The 19,033-nt window shown below is 49.2% G+C and overlaps 7 protein-coding genes across 15 annotated transcripts; 3 read left to right on the forward strand and 4 right to left on the reverse strand.

The window, feature by feature from the left end:
* Window positions 1–340: 340 nt before the first annotated feature.
* Window positions 341–1,002, forward strand: FOIG_06632 (uncharacterized protein). Its single transcript, XM_031205760.1, has one exon. It carries the CDS (start codon window positions 479–481, stop codon window positions 824–826), a length of 348 nt encoding a protein of 115 aa, XP_031064484.1. The 5' UTR covers window positions 341–478; the 3' UTR covers window positions 827–1,002.
* Window positions 1,003–1,484: 482 nt separating this feature from the next.
* On the reverse strand, window positions 1,485–6,234 carry FOIG_06633 (uncharacterized protein). Of its 8 annotated transcripts, none has more exons than XM_031205761.1 (5): window positions 4,650–6,234; window positions 4,462–4,599; window positions 4,109–4,413; window positions 2,764–4,056; window positions 1,815–2,616 (listed from the first exon to the last, which is right to left on the reverse strand). In XM_031205761.1, exons 1-5 carry the CDS (start codon window positions 4,728–4,730, stop codon window positions 2,256–2,258), a joined length of 2,178 nt encoding a protein of 725 aa, XP_031064485.1. In that variant the 5' UTR covers window positions 4,731–6,234; the 3' UTR covers window positions 1,815–2,255. The 8 variants fall into 8 exon arrangements, with proteins under 8 accessions (XP_031064487.1, XP_031064488.1, XP_031064490.1 ...); XM_031205762.1 differs by having other exon boundaries at window positions 1,880–2,616; window positions 4,462–4,596; XM_031205763.1 differs by having other exon boundaries at window positions 1,485–4,056; window positions 4,462–4,596.
* A 140-nt stretch (window positions 6,235–6,374) lies between these two features.
* Window positions 6,375–9,163, forward strand: FOIG_06634 (uncharacterized protein). Its single transcript, XM_031205769.1, has 4 exons — window positions 6,375–7,546; window positions 7,596–7,721; window positions 7,775–8,540; window positions 8,594–9,163. Exons 1-4 carry the CDS (start codon window positions 7,310–7,312, stop codon window positions 9,016–9,018), a joined length of 1,554 nt encoding a protein of 517 aa, XP_031064493.1. The 5' UTR covers window positions 6,375–7,309; the 3' UTR covers window positions 9,019–9,163.
* FOIG_06635 (uncharacterized protein) lies at window positions 9,152–11,174 on the reverse strand. The gene is made up of 5 exons (XM_031205770.1): window positions 10,859–11,174; window positions 10,741–10,788; window positions 10,620–10,684; window positions 9,892–10,555; window positions 9,152–9,834 (listed from the first exon to the last, which is right to left on the reverse strand). The coding sequence occupies exons 1-5, from the start codon at window positions 10,980–10,982 to the stop codon at window positions 9,776–9,778; spliced, it is 960 nt and encodes a 319-aa protein (XP_031064494.1). The 5' UTR covers window positions 10,983–11,174; the 3' UTR covers window positions 9,152–9,775.
* Window positions 11,175–11,366: 192 nt separating this feature from the next.
* On the forward strand, window positions 11,367–16,679 carry FOIG_06636 (60S ribosomal protein L17). Its single transcript, XM_031205771.1, has 4 exons — window positions 11,367–11,646; window positions 11,847–12,060; window positions 12,177–12,364; window positions 12,415–16,679. Exons 1-4 carry the CDS (start codon window positions 11,644–11,646, stop codon window positions 12,565–12,567), a joined length of 558 nt encoding a protein of 185 aa, XP_031064495.1. The 5' UTR covers window positions 11,367–11,643; the 3' UTR covers window positions 12,568–16,679.
* On the reverse strand, window positions 12,901–16,679 carry FOIG_06637 (uncharacterized protein). Its single transcript, XM_031205772.1, has one exon. The coding sequence runs from the start codon at window positions 16,059–16,061 to the stop codon at window positions 13,500–13,502; it is 2,562 nt and encodes an 853-aa protein (XP_031064496.1). The 5' UTR covers window positions 16,062–16,679; the 3' UTR covers window positions 12,901–13,499.
* Window positions 16,680–17,216: 537 nt separating this feature from the next.
* FOIG_06638 (uncharacterized protein) lies at window positions 17,217–18,891 on the reverse strand. Of its 2 annotated transcripts, XM_031205773.1 has the most exons (3): window positions 18,196–18,891; window positions 17,605–18,142; window positions 17,217–17,549 (listed from the first exon to the last, which is right to left on the reverse strand). In XM_031205773.1, the coding sequence occupies exons 1-3, from the start codon at window positions 18,407–18,409 to the stop codon at window positions 17,507–17,509; spliced, it is 795 nt and encodes a 264-aa protein (XP_031064497.1). In that variant the 5' UTR covers window positions 18,410–18,891; the 3' UTR covers window positions 17,217–17,506. The 2 variants fall into 2 exon arrangements, with proteins under 2 accessions (XP_031064497.1, XP_031064498.1); XM_031205774.1 differs by having other exon boundaries at window positions 17,217–18,142.
* Between the last annotated feature and the right edge of the window lie 142 nt (window positions 18,892–19,033).

Consider the following 19,033-nt stretch of genomic DNA (forward strand, 5'->3'; position numbering starts at 1 on the left):
CACCACAACTCACTGCACACAGCCTCTCACAGTGAGAGATCAACTTCCCCTCACTCTTTATTTGTTGTTGGGTATTGACAGGCTACACCCACGCCTCATAATCAGATTATACAGAACCGGAAATTACAGTTCAGGAACCTGAACGGCACATTCATGTAGATCATACGAGCTACTCAACAAGCGGGTCTTCTCGGTTCATCAATCAATGGCTCAATACTCAGCGGTCAGGATTTCACTATTCATGAGGCTCTGTCTGATCAAGGGTCGGGACCTTGAACCGACCACTCACGGCAGGCGTTAATGTAACCGAGTCAATAAGCCAACGGCTCCAGCTTTCGGGTCAGGCCACCAGAATAGAGAGATGCCGTCTATTCCCGCAATTGTGGCCTGTCAGTTCCGTCTACGTCCCCCAACAACCGAATATAATATACAGCAGACAGGTACGATTACGACGATTTACTGACCGAGGATTACCTCAATGGACAAACTGAGTAAAAAGAAACAAAAAATCAGATCATTGTTTACTTGCCGGTTCAATGCAATGACTTCCTCTCACCCATCAGTATCCGGTCCACAGCCGAATTCTGAAGCCTCTTGGCGGAACTCGTCCGACGGCCGAACCGAGCGTTTCCGTGGGGCGTCCCGAGGAAAAGGAAAGGTTGGGATACCTTCTTTTCGTTCGTCTTGGATAACGGCGGCGCCCGCAGACGCTATCTCTTTCTCCGTCGTTATCGTTCAGCCCGTTATCAGATTAGTTAGTACCTATTCGTTGCTTGAAGAAGGGTGTTTGTCAAGCAATTTCCCCTCGTTCTCCCCGCATTATTGATTCGTTCAGTTTCCAAGTTCCCACCATCTTTGATTCCGAAATCTGAACCGATGTGTAGATGCAGATGCAGTTGTTCCAAGATGGGTAAAGTGTATAGTAATTGATGAGCTGTGACTGCCTCAGCCTCCCCACAATCGTACAGATCGTGACCAAGCGGCAGTGCGAGATTTCTGCGGTAAATCATTCCTCTTCCCCGGCTCATTCTATTGGGAGTCGTGGTGTAACCAGTCTCCAGTGCAGGCAGTGTCAGTAGTGAGATGGGGTGCGTCTTGGAAAGGGCCCCAAGGAGTCACATGCCTCATTTACCCCATTCTCCAACTCAATTGACACGCCAACACCAACATTTACTGACCCGTGATTTTCCTCGGCTTCTCGTGCCTCGAGCTTAAAATCAGTGAAATTAATTCATGTCACAAAAACCAAGTTTTTGTGGCTTCCATTCGTTGCCAGGACATCCCGGTTCCGGACACTCTTTCCTCATTTTCCCATTATTCCAAGTGGCTTGGCTTGACCAATCGGATCGTCCCAGCGAGCCATGGCTCTCAGCCTTGACCATGCGAAAAAGTTATCAGATTGATTGGGGGGTTTATCAATCCCATCTAATCTCTTTAGATGATGGGATGCGACATGCTAATTACGAATACTGTACACGAATAAGCTCACCGATCTCGGAACTAGTCGAGCAGAATAGAACAGAACAGCTTGGCCATTCCTTAATTATACGGGATGCACTCTGATGATAATGCCCAACGTACCCACCGCCTATTGTTGTTGGGTTGCTTCGCTGGCTCTTTGACGCATCCATCTCATGCTGCATATCAAAACCTTGTGGTATTCACGTGTATAGCACACAGAGGACACAGTCAGACAACCCTACTCCCTGCTGAGTGAGCTGGTCTGTGCCAACATTGACCTCCCTTTGATTCCATATTCTCAGCCATGGCAGCATCTTCAGGGATAGGTTCCCTTTCACCGACAAACCTGATATCACGTTGTTCTAAAAACTTGTTCGATCAGGGGATGGAAATGAAATTGCTTTTCTTGAATTTTGTTGGCGTTGGGACTTGTCCCACTGTGGAAAATAAGACGCCATCTTCAGCCCTGACCCAGCTCGATGGGTCAGAGTCGGACAGCAAGCCACGATCTGATAAGATGGAAAAGAATTGGAATTTTACCTCGCGTGGGGAGACTGCCAAGTACCGTCCCCGTCACTAGACAGGGGTTTCTCTTGTCACATTCGATCACTTCAGTGGTCTCCGCTGTCTTCCTCACTCCCTTTTGAATGTACTCAGCACGAGTAATATACTTACCTGCAGGATGAGTGCCATGCCATGCTTGCTATGATCCTCGTCAAAAGTTTACCGGATTCAAACAAACCGACCCGACTCGCCGTTCCCTGACTTCTCCTGATACCGAGACCAATGCTCCTTTACCAAACCTGGAAGTCCATCTGGTGAACCCGAGCTTGCCCGTCATCACTCTGTTGTCGTTCCAACTTCTGCCGCTGTTGTTGCCGTTTCGCTGCTGAAACCTTGGCTGCCGTGGTTTGTTGTTCCTCGTAGTCGTTGGCATCCATGCATGCCAGCTTAATTCGAATTCTCCCGACCACCGCGCCATTGCAACTCAGGCTTTGCCATGTTCTAAGCTCTGGTAGCTGTCCCCTTAATACAAGCTCACAGAGATCAACATGCAGCTCGCCAATAAGCTCAAGCATCTGCGCTCCCCACACAGAAACCCTCAAATGGTAGTACATCGGCGAATCATGTACTTCAAACCGAAAGTCCTCGTTCCTAGACCAATCTCAGCGACAATTTCACACTCAAACCTCAGTGAAAGTATGGGTCGTAGTATAGATTTCAACTTGCGCCAGCAGAAATGACAACACATAGATGGAGAGCCACATCCACCGAACCTGGTCGACATGACATCTTACTTACCATATTGGTTTTGGTGTTGTTCTCTTGGTAGGTTGGCTTTGCTGAACATCATATCCATACCAGAGAACACAAGTGTGGCCGATTTTGTCGTTGTTCAGCTCCGCTTCGCCAACTGACACGACCAGACGTTTTGATCTGCGGCTCTTCAAACTCGACCCCTGTTTGGGATTGAAACGAGTGTTTACTGGCGTAGAAGTTGGCCGGTCTGGACCCAGAAGCTCTGCTGATGACAACTTGTTTCTTCTCTTGCTTGCTAGTGCCTGGCTAGCCACGGAGCCCATTGTCCCATCCATGGGTAGTCGATTATGCCTCAATGCCACACCTAAGCTCGCAGGTCGTGAGAGACAGGAATCGTATCCAGAATCTAAGCTACTGAGGCCTGATACTGATCTTAGCGGAGAAGCGCAATCAAAGGAATCGCCAGGCTTGTCATCCGTCACTTGTCTGGCAATGGGGATTGGCGTAGCCGCTCCATCCTTTGCCATATCTACCGACAAGAGGTTACGGGACTTGACGTAGCCCACAAACTGAGTCGCCGGATGTTCTGGTAGTAGATCCCAAAGAACGACCGGCACAGAAAGTAGGAGCAGGGTTGAGTAACTGTGGTAGACAGACTCCACACTTACATGAGTTGCCAAGAGTGGAAACTGCTTTAGCCATCGAGCGCAACTCGCTGCATCGAAGACTTGTTCTTCTTCCAGTGCAATTGTGAGAATAACATGCGGGGCCGCTCGTTGTCCTTTTGCACCTACAGCCAACAAGGCCTGGATACGATCTTCAGCCGAGATATAACTATCTGACTGCACTCTCTCCGAGAGACTCCTGAGATCTGACTCAGGTATTGCCCGAGATGACGACACCGAGCTAGACTCTTCTTCAAACATTCTGCCCAAGGTGATGGAAGCAGCATGTGGATCAGATGTTGAGAGAATGTAAGCAGGCGTCTTCCTTGACTCGATCAACCTTCCTTGTGAAGACCGATCAGGCTGAGCGTGTTTGAGTCGAGTCAATATCTCGCTATGTAGCATCGCGGCCGAGAAAGGGAGCTGTGAGGCCCACTCCTTCAAGACCTCGATCAGTGTATGGGTAAATGATTGTGCGCCTGGACGAGGTGTCCATGTCTCAAACCCACAGGCCGCGATGGTCTCTTTGATGTTTGTCGGCCTTTCAGTCAGAGGAGCGGCACTTGCACCAGCACAGCAGTCGAGGAGAAGAAGAACATCGCATTTGACCATTTCAAAAAGAGTCTGGATAGCAGACCATTCCACAGTCGCGTAGCTTTTGTCACCCTTACTATTGAGACGCCGAGTCAGCTTGAGTTAGATGGGGAGAACACTGCTCATACCAAGACCAAGTTGATTGTCTGGCTTTGTTGATGACCCCATGTCCGCCGTAGTAGACGATAAGAAGGGTATCTTCATTCTCATGTTCCTCCACAAAGCTCAATACTTTGTGATTGAGCTTGCGATGAGAGTTTTGGGTTGGAATGAGGAACTTGTCTGTTGTGAAGCCGTATAAACGGTGGAAGACCCTTTGTAGCTCGCTGAGCTCCCATTCAACTTCGAGCTCGTCTTCTTCCCATCTTATCAGGAGTACTTGAACTTCGCTGTATCGAGAGTACGCAGAGTTAGGGAACGCTCGCTTGGCAGCCTAAAGACCATTAGCATCCATATAAGCACGTAATGCAGATGGAAGCACCGATTGAAGATCGTCGACAAATTGCTGGAAGTTGTTCATGTGATGCTGCGACTTTGTTGTATCATGAGTAGAAAGAGGTGGCAAGCAGCCATTGGAAGCGAGAGATATGGACGTATGTGAAGATGTATCAGAAGCCTGCTTCTCGAAGTCAGAGATAGCCTTGAGTATATCATATGAGTAACACTCACTACAAATGGACTTGATGAGCTACCACTTGTCGAGCTCTGGAAGCCGTCAAACTTGGCCCCGAGTCCTTGAAAGTCTGCCATTTTGAAGTGCACGGAATAGGGGCATGCCAGGAACCATTGAGTTTGAGAGATGTTGATGTATTATAATGTCGGCTGAGGGCACGCGGAAACGATGTCTGATATATAAATCAAGAGAGCTTGGCAAGTACACAAACAACAACCACCCCCATATCTCACAACCCCCTCAATGACAGTGAAAAATTTTCCCATTCTGCAGTTGGCTCCCTCGTTCTGACGTCGATCATGTTCGCATATGAGCTGAATACCGCCCGGTTGGCTTTACTATCATCAACGTGGCTGCGGGTGCCTCGTTCGAAATGAGTTGATTGCTGGCAAGGCAGACGCATACGATAGATAAACCCGGATCAGCCAAAGAGAAGACGGAAAACATCCCCAGGGCCAGGGTCCCTGAAGAATGATGTGAAAACCTTTCAACAACGGGCGTCTGGGGTAAGCATTGCTTGTCATGATTGGTTATCGAGCACTGCCTGCTTCTGAAGTGCATAAAGAAACAGGAACAGTGTGGGGGGACGGCACGGAAGAGGAGGAGCGGAGCGGATCGCAGAGATATCTATAGTGGACGGGCGAACTATTCATTATCAAACAGATACGGCTTGTGTAACCATGTATCCCGCTCGATATGGTAAAGGGACCTTGCGTAGCAGGAATCGAGGTGCAAGCCGTGCAAGTCGTGCAACTGGATCTGATCTATCGCTTGAAAGATGCTGACATGGACTCGACGAGGCTGACTCTGACTGACGACATGAGTGAAAATTTTTCATTTGCGAAATACTCGAAAACGCAGAACTGAGCCCGCGGGCTGATAAGCTGAGTGAGCAAAGGAAAACCAGGAAAGGTTGTTCCATAGGAGTATGAAGTCGTGCTCCATAGTCCATATTGAAGCTCCCATGCGTTTCCATTGTAAAGGATAAACCTGAGTGGCAATGGTCGGCAATTGAGACAAACTTTTGCCCGTCACGTCGACATTGCGAAAAAGGCCTGGGCTAAGACTTTATAAATATTCGAGGTTTCATGAGCAGGTAAGGTTTTGTTGGCCAAGTTGAGTGCCCAAGGTCTTGAGACCTGAGGGTGGGCATGAATTGAGTTAACATAAATCAAGGAAAAATACAAATAATTAGTTGATGATACCGTACCATCAGACATGTTTGAGAAATATTCTTCAGATTTGAATGAGACATTGAAAGAAACAGCATCTGATGCGTGGAGTTGATAACTGGATAGTGCTTATTGCCCTATCAAACAAGTCGGTAACAGATATGTAACATCTGTTACCCCAAAGCTGCCTCGTCTGCGTGTCGAGCTGAAGCGAAGCGAATTTGAAGGGCATCTCATCTGAGACTTGGGTTTGCGCTGAAGCCAGATCCAGATCCGAAATCTCAGTCCGTTATTTTTATCAGGGATATTGTGATACAGAGAAAAATAAAATTGCGACCGAGTGTCAGATGCAGATGGTCTCAGATGGAAATCGACAACTGCCGTTGGCTGTAGGGCAGATCGAAATATCCCAGAAGCGCAAGGACCCGACGGAACTTGGAGTTTCCGCTGCTGGTCAGCGACGCTAGCGAGTGGAAGTCCCGACATCCGAGAAACTAGGGCCATTCCTAGTCACGGGCTCACTAAACTATCACACGCAGCACGGCCATGTAATGACCATCACCAAAGCTGTGTGATGAGCTGTACTGTACTGCAAGTAAACCACCTCATCTAAGATGGTAACCTCATCAATGAGAATAAATGAGAGACTCAGAGACAAGAGACTGGCCATTTTCCATACATGGTAAACATGGTAACAAACCCACCACTCGGACTGAGTGAAGATCTTCAACTCACTCGCCCATCTCATTCCATTCATCAACAACGATGATCGGAAAAGACGGATGGTCAAATTCCATCCACATGAGCGAAGTCTCCAATTTATTAGAGACAATCTTGTATTCAAGGCCATAGACTAGATAGAAACATCTCACGCTACTGATAGTCTGATACCCAACGTCAGACTAACACTCGGAAATGCCACATCCCGAGAGCGGCTCTTTGAACAAGTCTGTCTCAGGACAACACAGACCAACGATGTTCAGGCCTTCTCTCAAAGACGGAACAGAAATGTAATCGTCCACTCAAAGATCAACAACATTGAGCCAGTTGTCAAAAGGAATGTTGTCCCGTACGGCTTTCGTCTTGGCTCTGCCTCTGTACCACCACTACCACCCTCTTTTCTCTCTATATCTCACATATTATCTGCATAAGAAACGGCTACGGTAAAGACTGCAAGAAACCCCATCTCTGATTCGCTTCGGGTATTTTATGTCTCGCGTGTTTAGCACGAGTCTCGCCGAATCTGTCCATCACCGATCAAGTTTCCAGTGCCGTTTCCTTTCATGGAGGGGACACTTTTCTGATACACTACTGATACCACTCACTTATAACTCAACACACCCTCGGTATAGACTAGCCTTCCATCTTGAAACCGTACTCAGGGAGGCATCCATTTTGATATCTATCTATCTACCAAAGAGTCTCTTTTATTCTTATCTTTATTTCCCTTCTTGAACCCTCTTACACCCACCCTCACACTCAGTATGGAGAACGTATCAAGTCTTGCTGCCTCACCTGTTGGTGTAGATTATCAGCTCCCCCAGTTCGTCAGTGAGGGTCATTGCACTGGATACTACATCACCATCACTATCTTCCTTATTGCAATCTGGTTCTTTCTTCCCAAGAAGCAGACATCTCATCTTGAGATACCCTTCTATAAGGCCTCAAAGACCAAATGGATATTCGACGCCGAAACATTAATCAAAGACAGCTACACAAAGGTTGGTCGATTCAGTGTCACTTACACCACAAATACTCATGCTGTACCAGTTTCGAGATCGAGTTTACCAGATCAAGGCTACTGAGGGAGTACAAGTCATAGTACCCGCCCGTCTCGTTGGTGAACTCAAGGGACTGCCAGAAGATATCCTCAGTGCAACAGAAGCCGTGTCGGATGTAAGACCACTTCTTCAAGTTCGCCTCTAACACAAAATATTAACAATCATTAGGCACTTCAAAGCAAGTACACAAAATTCTCTCCAGGCCACAACGGTGAACTACTGGCGCTATTGGTCAGAACAAAACTCACACAGAACCTCACTCGAGTGGTACCTCTTCTCAAAAAGGAACTGGAGCATCTATTAGCCACTGAGTTCCCGGTCTGCGAAGACTGGACACCGGTGAAATGGCAACCCTTCAGTCTTCGTGCCGTGGCCCGTCTGAGTGGCAGAGCCTTCGTTGGACCATCCATCAACCGAGATGAGAAGTGGATGGACACTTCGATCAACTTTGCCGTTCATGTCTTTACAGCATGCGTCAAGCTCCAGTTCATCCCTGAGTGGGCTCGACCTGTGGGCCAGCATCTTGTCTCAGAGCTTCGCCAGATCCGCAAGGATATCAAGATTGCCAAGGAAATGCTAAAACCAATCCTTGAAGAGCGACTCCGAGATATGGAGTTTTCCAACGGAGGAAATGCACCAGACGACATGATCCAATGGCTTATTGAAGCACTTCCAGAGGAGGAAAAGGCCGATCTCACAACCCAGGCAGAACTGCAGTTGATTATTGCAGCGGCTTCAATCCACACAACCAATAACCTGCTCTGCGAATGCCTTTGCGACCTAGCCGCATACCCCGAAGTACAGGAAGAACTTCGAGAAGAGGCGTATCGCGTTCTGGAAGTGGACAATGGATGGGAGAACAAGGAGAGCATGGCCAAGCTGAAGAAGCTGGACAGTTTCATGAGGGAGGTCCAGCGTCTCAGTGGAAACATTAGTGAGTACCAACAACACTCGTCGATATCTCGAAGACAGCTAACCATTACATAGCATCATTCATTCGCAAGGTCATGAAGCCCATCTCCCTTTCCGATGGCACCGAACTGCCGGTAGGCACCAAAGTCCTCGCTCCTCAAGCCGGCATCGCTCTCGACGAGCGCTATTTCCCCGACCCCGAACGCTTCGATGCCTTCCGCTTCTACAAGCTTCGACAAGAATCAGCAGAAGCCAGTAACCGATGGCAATTCACATCCCTCAACGACACATATATCAATTTCGGCGCAGGCAAGCATGCGTGCCCGGGCCGTTTCTTTGCCAGCAATGAGATCAAGCTTGTGCTGGCACATCTACTCATCAACTATGATATCCGCTTGAAAGCGGGCGAAGATAGACCAAAGGCCATGTCGGTGGTCATGGCTAAGGCTCCTTCTCCAGATACCGAACTGGAGTTTCGACGAAGATCGTGGGCAGCTTGAAGGAAGGGAGTATGATCATGAACTATTTGATACCCAGTACATTTAAATTAGCTTGTACATAGAACATAGATGTAGCATTGTAGATGCGTAGTAGGAAAGACACGCACAAGATTGACTAGCTCCGAGAACAAAATTTTAGTTTAAAAAGTCTCGAGACTTACGTGTAAGGCCAAGCGTGAGCGATGATCGGGGCATAGACAACTAGAGGTAACGAATTGCATTGCTCGAACTGTTCTAATCTAACAAAGACACAACACTGGGACTCCGGGCGTGGCTATCGTATGGGGGTATCATCAAGTCGTAGGTCAGGCAGACGAGAGCCACTGGCCTGGCCTTATAGCATCGTACAATCCTCTCTGATCCCGTGCCATCTCTCTCCCAACGGCCTAACCAACGACGCGTCCCAGGGCAAAGGTGCAGTTGTAACTGAAAAGTAGATCCGTAGTCGTTTGAAGAAGAAAACAAAATAAGTAATTGATATCCTTGTTCCTTTTCAGATTCTTTTTTGGGATGCGCAACACCAAAAAAGCTCTAAGATTCGGACAAACATTGATATTTACAGATCCAACCCACCCGGAACGCCCCTCGCCGTTGTTGAAGAAAATGCCGTCAACCATTTTTTCCCTGATGCAACAAGCTGAAGACAAAAAGTCTACCGGGAACCGTGAGATACCTGGGAAACCGCATGACACAAAGCAGACCATCTCTTCTCAACCTTCATTTGAAGCGAATTACACAGCAGCTCGACCTAGATCGTCTAGGACTTGTAGCGCTGGTACTCACCGGCAACCAAACAATGGTCACGCTCGAAGGGTTCTGTAATATGTTAGTCAGGTGGACCAAAAGTTATTGGTTGTTGGATGTAAAACATACCCAGGGTAAGCTGGAACTTGGGCTTGATGGACTCAGCTCGCATCTTCTGGACCTCGTTGGCAAAGACCTCAGCAGCGGGAGCAGTGCTGTCGATACAGTTGGCCTTGATGGAGATGAGAACACCACCGCCGACCTTGAGGAACCAGTTGGCGTTCATGGCGACAATACGGGCCTGATCGGGCTGAGCAACATCGGCAAAGATGACATCGACCATGGGGACGATCATGCGGTAACGGGCAGGCTGACGGGCGTCCTCAACAATGGGAACAACGTTGGGTCGCTTGGAGGCCATGGTGATGAGATCACGGCCGGATCGGGAAGAGAACTCGACGGCGTAGACGTAGCCAGTAGGACCGACGATGTCAGCAACGTGAGAGACGGAGGTACCGGAGGCACCACCAAGGTAGAGGACACGAGAGCCGGGCTTGATGTAGATCTCATCAGCACCACCGGCGATGGCAGCGCAAAGCTTGCTTCGGAAAGGGTTCCACATGCGGTACTCGATCTTGGTGGTGGTAGTGGTGCCATCGTCGTTCTGGACAGACTCGTCGACAGAGATGCGCTTCTCGCCGTAGACAGACTCGCCAGGTGTTGTGTTGCGGGTAGCAAGACCATCTTCCTTACCACCACGGACGACGAAGACGCCGGGGTGACGGTGAGGCTCCTGTGAAGAAAAAAGTTAGATCGCAAAACTTGGCGAAAAAGTTAGACTTAGAGGATCAACCTACAACAATGACCTTGGCACCGCCTCGCTGGCCAGCACCAGCACCGCCGCGACCGCCGCGAGGACCACCTTTTCATTCTGTTAGTATCGCATTCATCATGCTGTTGAGGAGGACTAATGCTTACCTCGGCCACCACCGCGAGGACCGCCACGGGGAGCACCACGGCCACCACCTTTGCGAAACAGTCAGTCTTCAAGTTCAACAACACCGCGACAGGAACGCCGCGAGAGCGCTAATCATACCTCGTCCACCGCGCGCACCACCACGGCCACCGAAGCCGCCGCGATCACCACCGAAACCACCGCGGCCTCCACGAGCGCCGCCACGACCACCACGGCCGCCTCCTCGAGGAGTGAAAGGAGCCATCTTAATGGGATGAAGAGGAATTGAATAAGTTTGGAAGAATTACAGACGACTATATGTCGTTATCGAGAAGGATTCCAAGCGAAGGGATATCGTCGAGAGAAGGCGGACGTGGATCAAAGTCCAAACTTGTCTTTTGTATAGCCTTGTCTATGGACGCTGGGCGTTTTGAGAGACACTTGAGAAAGAATTTTTTGAAGCTCTATGAAGCTCAGGCCCACTTTGTCTGTCCAAGTTTCTCCGTCTCCGAGACGGGTCCGGGGATAGAACGGCAACGGAAGGTGCATTGCATGGTGCAGTCACGTGGCGATAGTCGATAAGAATCAGGTGACATGGCTCACATCTAAGTGTGCAAATGATACACAAAATCACCGCGCAACAAGTCATAAAATATTTCAATACTACTCAATTACTATTTGCATTCCATCGCAGTATTCCTCTCGTTGCTCTCCATTTTGTCGCATTTCTTTTGGTCGTTTGAGGCTGCTTTTCGTAAAACGCACTAACAGGGCAGGCAACCCTAAGGCTCTTTCCCAAAGGAGTGGGGAAAGCGAGTTTGTGGTCCCTCCCGATCTGTTAGGGCAAGAGCTCAGAATTTCTCAATTTCACGCCCGCCAACCCACGTTCGTCGTCGAAACCGTCACTCACCACCCAAGTCGCCGAGATGGTGAGTAGCTGCGAGCCCCCGTCGATCGCCATCATGAGAAAGAGGAGGATATTCATGTTGTACGAATTGTCACGAACTTGCTGGTGCAATTTTTGACGAAACGTCCGCATTGAACCGAAACCGCTGTGTTTATGATGGCTCTGATGGCATGGATTTTGAAGATGTGCCATGGCTGACTCTGGCTTTTTCTTCTCATACAGGTTCGATACGCTGCCACCGAGATCCAGTCCTCGAAGTCGGCCCGCGCCCGCGGTGCCTACCTCCGAGTGTCTTTCAAGAACACTCGCGAGACCGCCCAGGCCATCAACGGCTGGAAGCTTCAGCGCGCTGTTACCTTCCTCGAGAACGTCAAGGAGCACAAGGAGGCCGTCCCCATGCGACGATATGCCGGCAGCACTGGCCGCACCGCCCAAGGTACGACTCGACAAATTCTTCCCCAGTTAGCGATGGACTTGGAGAAATTGGGAGATCTCAAATGGTCGGGATATATACGCTAGAGGAACAAAAATGCTGATGGACTTAATCAACAGGCAAGCAGTTCGGTGTCTCCAAGGCTCGATGGCCCGTCAAGTCCGCCGAGTTCCTCCTCGGTCTCCTCAAGAACGCTGAGGCCAACGCTGATGCCAAGGGTCTCGACACCGGTGCCCTGATTGTCAAGCACATCCAGGTCAACCAGGCCCCCAAGCAGCGACGAAGGACATACCGTGCCCACGGTCGTGTATGTTTTCCAACCCTTCCGACTTGAGACTCATCTAACGTCATACTCAGATCAACCCCTACATGTCCAACCCCTGCCACATCGAGCTCATCCTGACCGAGGGTGAGGAGGTTGTCCAGAAGTCCGATGCTGTTGTCGAGCGCGAGCACCTCAACTCGCGCCAGCGCGGTGCCCGTCTCCGCAAGGCTATCGCCGCCGCTTAAACAATCACCAACCTCTATCAAATAGACAAAATTTAAGCGCTGGTTGAAAACTGGGTTTACGTTGGGCATCTTCTGTGCTGTAACTGTGTGACTTTTGACAAGACTCTTGAACAAAGGGACACTACACCAAGATTACATTACAAAACTCGATCAATTGTTCTAGGGTTTTTGCGAGGGTGGTTCGTGGCTTTTCATCAACTGGTGTATGGCAGGCTACGGTGAGCATGGCATTAAAGGGAAATTCATGCAAAATTCGCAAGGTTTTCTTGACGAAATAAAATCATTCAAGTCCTCCTATGTCCGGTCCTTCATTCGAAGAACAATGTGACGTGATTAGTTAGTAAAGGTCAACATGCACCCCGTAGACTGGCGATAGTCGTCACGAGTGAGGCATTGCATCAGGTTGACTCTGGATTCAGCGACAGTGAACATATATCACACTGTCCTTCATAATCCTCGATATCATTACATATACAATGCTTGCTAGCAGCTATTGATTGAGCAAACCTAACTGATTCCAACTGGCAACATAGCGAATGCGATAGGGAGCAAAGTCCCCTGGCTCGATTTTCATTCAGCGATCATTACGACATTAGCCATCCCGTCCAATTCTGTGAGGCCCAATTGCCTTTTTCCATACCAATTTTCGAAAGCAATTACCAAACGCCTATGCCATCCTTTTCTATTACATCCATGCTAAGCCCAACCGTTTAGTTCTCACCATCTGTCCATGGTGAGTCGTCATCTATTAGCAACAGTGGGTACTGTACGTCGTCCTGATCATCCAGCCCTTACGGAGGGGCCTGACCATCGTCTTGGTTACCAAGCGGTAAGCCAAATAGTTGTTGATTGAGAAGATTACCCACAACTGGGGAAGGGACAGCGATCCGTACGGGAACGGGGAATTGAGCATGGTCACCGTAGAGCCTGATCTAGAAGTCTAGGCTCACCATGGCCTCGCTATCTCGTGCCCCTGGAATACTGGCAGCATCAACTGTACCCGAGAACCGACCTTTTCCGGGTTGCTCAACACCATCAGCTCTAGCGTCGTAAATTGTACGCTCATCATATATATTGGCCCATCCCATGTCCATCCCGAAAGCAGTTGTAAGTTGCAGTAGCTCCTGGTTCCTTAAGCAAGGAACGATTCGGCAGAGAAGCTTGTCACGGCACTTCTGCATCAGAGGCGATAGATCTTGACTGTGCGGATTGCCGTTGGCCCCAAGGCCTTGAGCGCCATGCGGCAAGATACTCCGGGTATTTAAAGCCGGTGAGTCGACTGTAACATACCCACAGGACTTGAAGGAGAGGCACTTCAGAGTATACTTCTTCTCATCTGAGCGTAGGCGCTGCGGCGCAGGTATGTGCTGCGCTAGGGGATCTGGCTGGTCCAAGGCTGGTTGGCTCGGGATACTCAAACTCAGCTCGTCTCTGGCACTCAAAATATCTCTGATCTTGATGCTTGGGGAGAAATGCTCTATGATGCCTGCCCAAGATAATACCTCTGGTTGCTGTAAGATATCCATAGGTGCAGGCGGAGGAGGCGGCGGAGGAGCCTGATTATTGGGTGGTGGCGGTGGCATGAATGCCGCTCCAAATACTCCTGCAAGCTGCTGAGCCGTCGCGTTGAATGGGAATGGTGCAACAACCCCATTCGCTATATTGGTCGGCGGAGGTACCAGCACACCAGGAGGTGCAGGGTGTATCCCGATCATGTTCAGCAGATGAGCATTGTTTGCTGCGCCAGCTTGCTGGAGCGGAGCTTGGGGAGTGAGAGTCGGTGGACCGGAAAGTGACACAGATTCCAGATCGAGCTTCTCGAGTGTGGACAAAGCCATATTGCGTATTGTTTGCAAAAGGACATGCGGTGAGGCCCAGCAGTTCTTGAGTGACAAATGTTTAATAAAGGGTAATGCCAAGAGATCGTCCGTATTAGTTTTGGGGCTATCAATGCGAGTCATGAGTTGAGGCTGTTCAAAGAACGGTGCTGGGAGGATGTGGTGGTTCCGCTGATATGTCCCAGGAGCAAACTCTCCACCACAGATCCATTCAAAGTGAAGGCTTTCGATGTGGCGCTGAGCGCCAATGTAATTGTTAAGCAGCTGATAAACCTTACCAACAGCCTCGACAGGAGAAACTGTGTCATCTTCTACACAACCCGGGGCAGACTTGGAAACGCGTCGCCAGTCGGCAATAACACCTAGCGAAACATTGCTGAGAGACGATAGGTTCTGCCATAGCTCATGCCGACACAGGATATACACATGGCTACTGGGGATCTTGGCAATCGTGATGGTAGTAAGATTGTTGAAGCAGTTGTCTCGGGCATTGTCGATAAGGCCAATGACATAGGACTGGATCATGGCGCGATGCGCCCACTCGAGCTCGAGGAGCATTTCTTTTTGTGCTCTTGTGAGACTGGCGGGAATCAGCGGATGATTGGCCACCTCTGCGGTGGCGGGCTCGAAGTCAGCACGATGTGTGTTTTGTGCCATTACTCGTCTAGCTTCCATCTCATTGATAATGGTTGCTCTCTCATCAAAGTCAATTGCGTTGATGTTGGTGCCCTCAGTCTCCAACAGCATTAGCACAGCTTCGTTGATCTGGGCACCTGAGTACCCAGCATCTGACGCCATCTTCTGCAGTACTGTTCGCTTGAAACTAATGGGGTTCTCGAACACAGGCTTTCTAAAATCCTTGACCATCTCATTCAGGTCGGACATGGTGACGATTGGTTGCTTCCGAGCTTGTGACTCAGAACCTGTGTGACGCCAATTCTGCGTTGCAAACACGGGATGGAGAGTGGTTGCACCTCGTGCGATGTGATCAGGCCCCGACAGAAATCCAAGACCAGCATCACAACAGAGTCCAAGATTTGTGACTTTGACCAAGCACTTAAGCGCCTCCTTCATGGCCTCAGTTTCGTCAGCCGTTTGTTCGAGACCCTCAAGATCAGTATATCGGTGGTAGGTGCCATGTGGCCACCGGTATATACCCCAAAAAGAGGGAACAGCTTCTTGCGAAGGCTTCACTGGGGGGTATGAGAGCGTGTCCTCGTCAAGCTCCAAAGACAGCGCAAAGCGCCGGATGTGTGGACCAAAAGACTGGAAGATGCGCATCCCATTTGAGAGAAGAGCAGAGGATGTGCGCTTAAATGCTCCGTTTTCATCACGATCCAACTTGCTGTAAAGCTCCGACTTGAAGGGTACGACAACATTTCGAAAGTACTGCGCAGAAACCTTGGCCTCGAATTCTTTACAGACAAGTCGCAAACATCTGACCTCAAGGCGGGTGAGGTACGAAATAATGATCTCGAAAATCTCAACCGGAATTTCGTTCGTGGGCCATGTAACGGCGGACATCGCTTGGGTTCGATCATGGGAATCTGACAGTTCAAGGAGAGCGGGCATTTCTTCGTCACACGACGGAGGAGCAGTGCTTGGTCTTCTCTGACTCAACGCCGGGTCGATGGCGTCAATCCAGTTGGAATCCATTATCGCGATGGGTCGACGGATTGCAAGTCTCGGTTTCGTAGACAGCGCTGTCAGAATATAATGACTGCGAGAATTAATGGTTGAGGCGATTTACTTTCGGTCGGGCGGAGGGTGAGTATGTCGTCAAGGTACTCTGATGGCGGGGCGTTGGAGCAGCGGGGACTGAATGGTGATGATATGTAGAGAGAAAAGAGGACGAAGGCGTTTAATATAATGAAGAAGAAGAAGAATAATAATAATAATTCGATGACAGGCAACAAGGACGAATGTTGAAGGCAAATAGCCGCCGGGGGTGTCTCTCTTTTGTCGTAACTAGGGTGAATAAATGAATGAATAAGTCCGTGATGTAGTACTCGGTCGGCTGCAGTCAAGACTGCAGGTGAACGAGCGGGTTGGATCGGATCGATGCGGCCAATGCCTGGTGGCAAACGTATGTAGGTCTGGGGGAAAGTGAAATCGAGGGGACAGGGCCCTCGTCTCCCGGTAGTTGGTAGAATAGCTGTCGATCTATGCCGGGGTTAATTGTGCGATTGCGGCTCCGAGGGGAGAAAATTAATGAGTTGAGGATGGGGATGGCATGTTTATGTTTAGACGTTAACTAACCTAACCTTAGGATGTGGGGGATAGACATGGGCAGTCCAGGGTAGCGAAGTATCCACTTTTGGAGAGTGCCTGAGTGCCCCATCGGCCATGTTCCGTGCCACAAATGTACCTTCACGACAGGTGCAAAGCGAAACCGCCTACAAATCTTTGTACGGATACTGTATAGCATTGGGTTATAGTGGGCCTCTGTGTTAAACTCTATTAGGTTGCAGCCGTTAATATGGATGTATATTGCCTCTAGGAATTAGTTTTCATCGTACCTAGAGTTTACAAGATTTCGTGCCCGTTTTTAGTCGATATGTGAACAGCGTAAAGTTTATCCTTCTGTATTGCAGGTAACCGTTCCTCGCTTAGAACGCAGAGGCGTATTTTTGACTCTCTTAAGAAACTATTGGATGATGGAAATGATACTATAAAAGAAAGCTACACTGACGGTCGTCTTTCTTGCAGCTTCAATCCAACTTGAGTTCAGGGATCAGCCCTGTGGGCATCCCCATGGGGAGATCCATCGGAATACGATGGCCTGGAGCCCGAGGAATGCCGGAGATCATTAAGCTGTGTTGCAACATTAGAGGCATCAAATGCTTATGAAGTGCATCGCATGGTTATAATAATATGATTCGAAGTCATTAAAGTTTTCTGCTCCGGTCAACCCCCCGACATACGGATTCACTCAAAAGAATCGAAGCTCAAGTCACAAGTTGAATTATTGACCTCCACATCGCTAACATCCGGGATATTACATGTCCAAAACAATACTATCTACGTGTATAAGAGAAGAATACCATCAAAGGCAAAATAATACCAATCCATGAAAATCCATTTGCTTCCTTTCTTTCACTTTACGCATCGTCTTCTTCAATATCGCCAGCCCAGAACCAATATCTGGTACAATGTTAGTCGTCGTGCTCCGTACTCAACCTCGTAAAGAAGCACTTACAATGTGGCATATTGAACCTCGAATTCAGCATCCATACCCTGGCAAGTTGCAGGGGCGCTGCCACCAGCTGTTGTAGTTCGGTAGACTTCCTTCATCTTGTGGGTAGCACCCTCAATGGTGGTGAGTCTGAGCCATGGCACAGCATTCTCACCAAGCTGTCCCTTGGCAGAGAGAGATGGAGCAGGAGCGCTGCTGTTCTTTGCACATGGAGCCTCACCAATGTCTTGGTTGGGTGTGCGGAGGTCGAAGAAGGGCACACCATCGGCGGTGAAATAATGGTGACCAGACTCAGCGAGAGATGCAGGGCCAAGCTTGTTGGCATCTGACAGAGGGAAGTGAACGGCCATTCCAGGGATGCGTTCGATCAGATCTGGGTACATAGCGGCGACGCAACTGCCGTTGAAGAGAGTGGCTACAGCACCAGTAGCAACGGGGGCTGATGAAGGCTTGCTGGTATCGCATGTATAGTTTTGCGTACCACGGCCGATAGCGACATGAGCCAGCTTCAGGCCCTTGGCTGGGGGAGGTAGTTGGCCATCTGAAATCACTGGTTAGCCAAAAGAGAACAAGCACTGAATAGTGGTGGCATACCAAGAGGCATCTTAGCTTGTGAGAGATCACAGACAGGAGCCATTCCATATGACTTGACTGCCTTGACCTTATCCGCAACCAAATTGAAGTAACCAGACAATGACCCTAATGCGTCAATGGCGGATCCAGCATCGGTGACAGTAACAGTAGGATAGGTTGGTGCTGCAGAGGCAGTCACCGCGAGGACGGAAGTGACGAATGTTGATAATTGCATCTTGAACTTGTGTGTAGAGGTGTATGTGTGATGTGTACGATGTCGAGGGTATGAGCGTGTCGGTATCGTTTCGAGTCGTCAAGACGTATGCCGTTAAGAGAAACAGAACCCAAGAAACAACAAAAATGTTTATAGATAATCGACCGTAACGAGACTTGAGATAGAAAACTTGTTGACCCTAGGAAATAAGGAAATAACAGATAAAGGAAATAAAAGACAAAAAGGAAAAAAGAACGCTCAGCGTCTTTGAGTGTATACAGACAGACAAATGCAGAGAGATCTTTTCCTGCCTCTTTCTTTCTCAACACCGTCAGGCGACGAACCCATCTCTTAATATACCAGCCTTCCCCTCCAACCAAGACCCTGTTACACGCGCCTAAGCGTACGGGCGGTAGGTCTGAGCAAATGGCCATGATTGGATTATCTGCCAAGATCTGGATACAAAAATAAACACCAGCCTTTTCCAATGTCTGAGATGGACATGCACGTCTGGCTCATATGTGATCCGGGAACAAGATTGAGCAACGAGAGCCAATCATTTGATTGTTGAAGAGAGTTGCTGGGGTTGTGATTGGTCAGAGGGATTAGTTTAAGCGCCTGGCTCGGGCGTCGGCATATGGATGC

Source organism: Fusarium odoratissimum, assembly GCF_000260195.1.
Source record: "Fusarium odoratissimum NRRL 54006 unplaced genomic scaffold supercont1.9, whole genome shotgun sequence".
In the NCBI taxonomy this organism is placed as follows: domain Eukaryota; kingdom Fungi; phylum Ascomycota; class Sordariomycetes; order Hypocreales; family Nectriaceae; genus Fusarium; species Fusarium odoratissimum.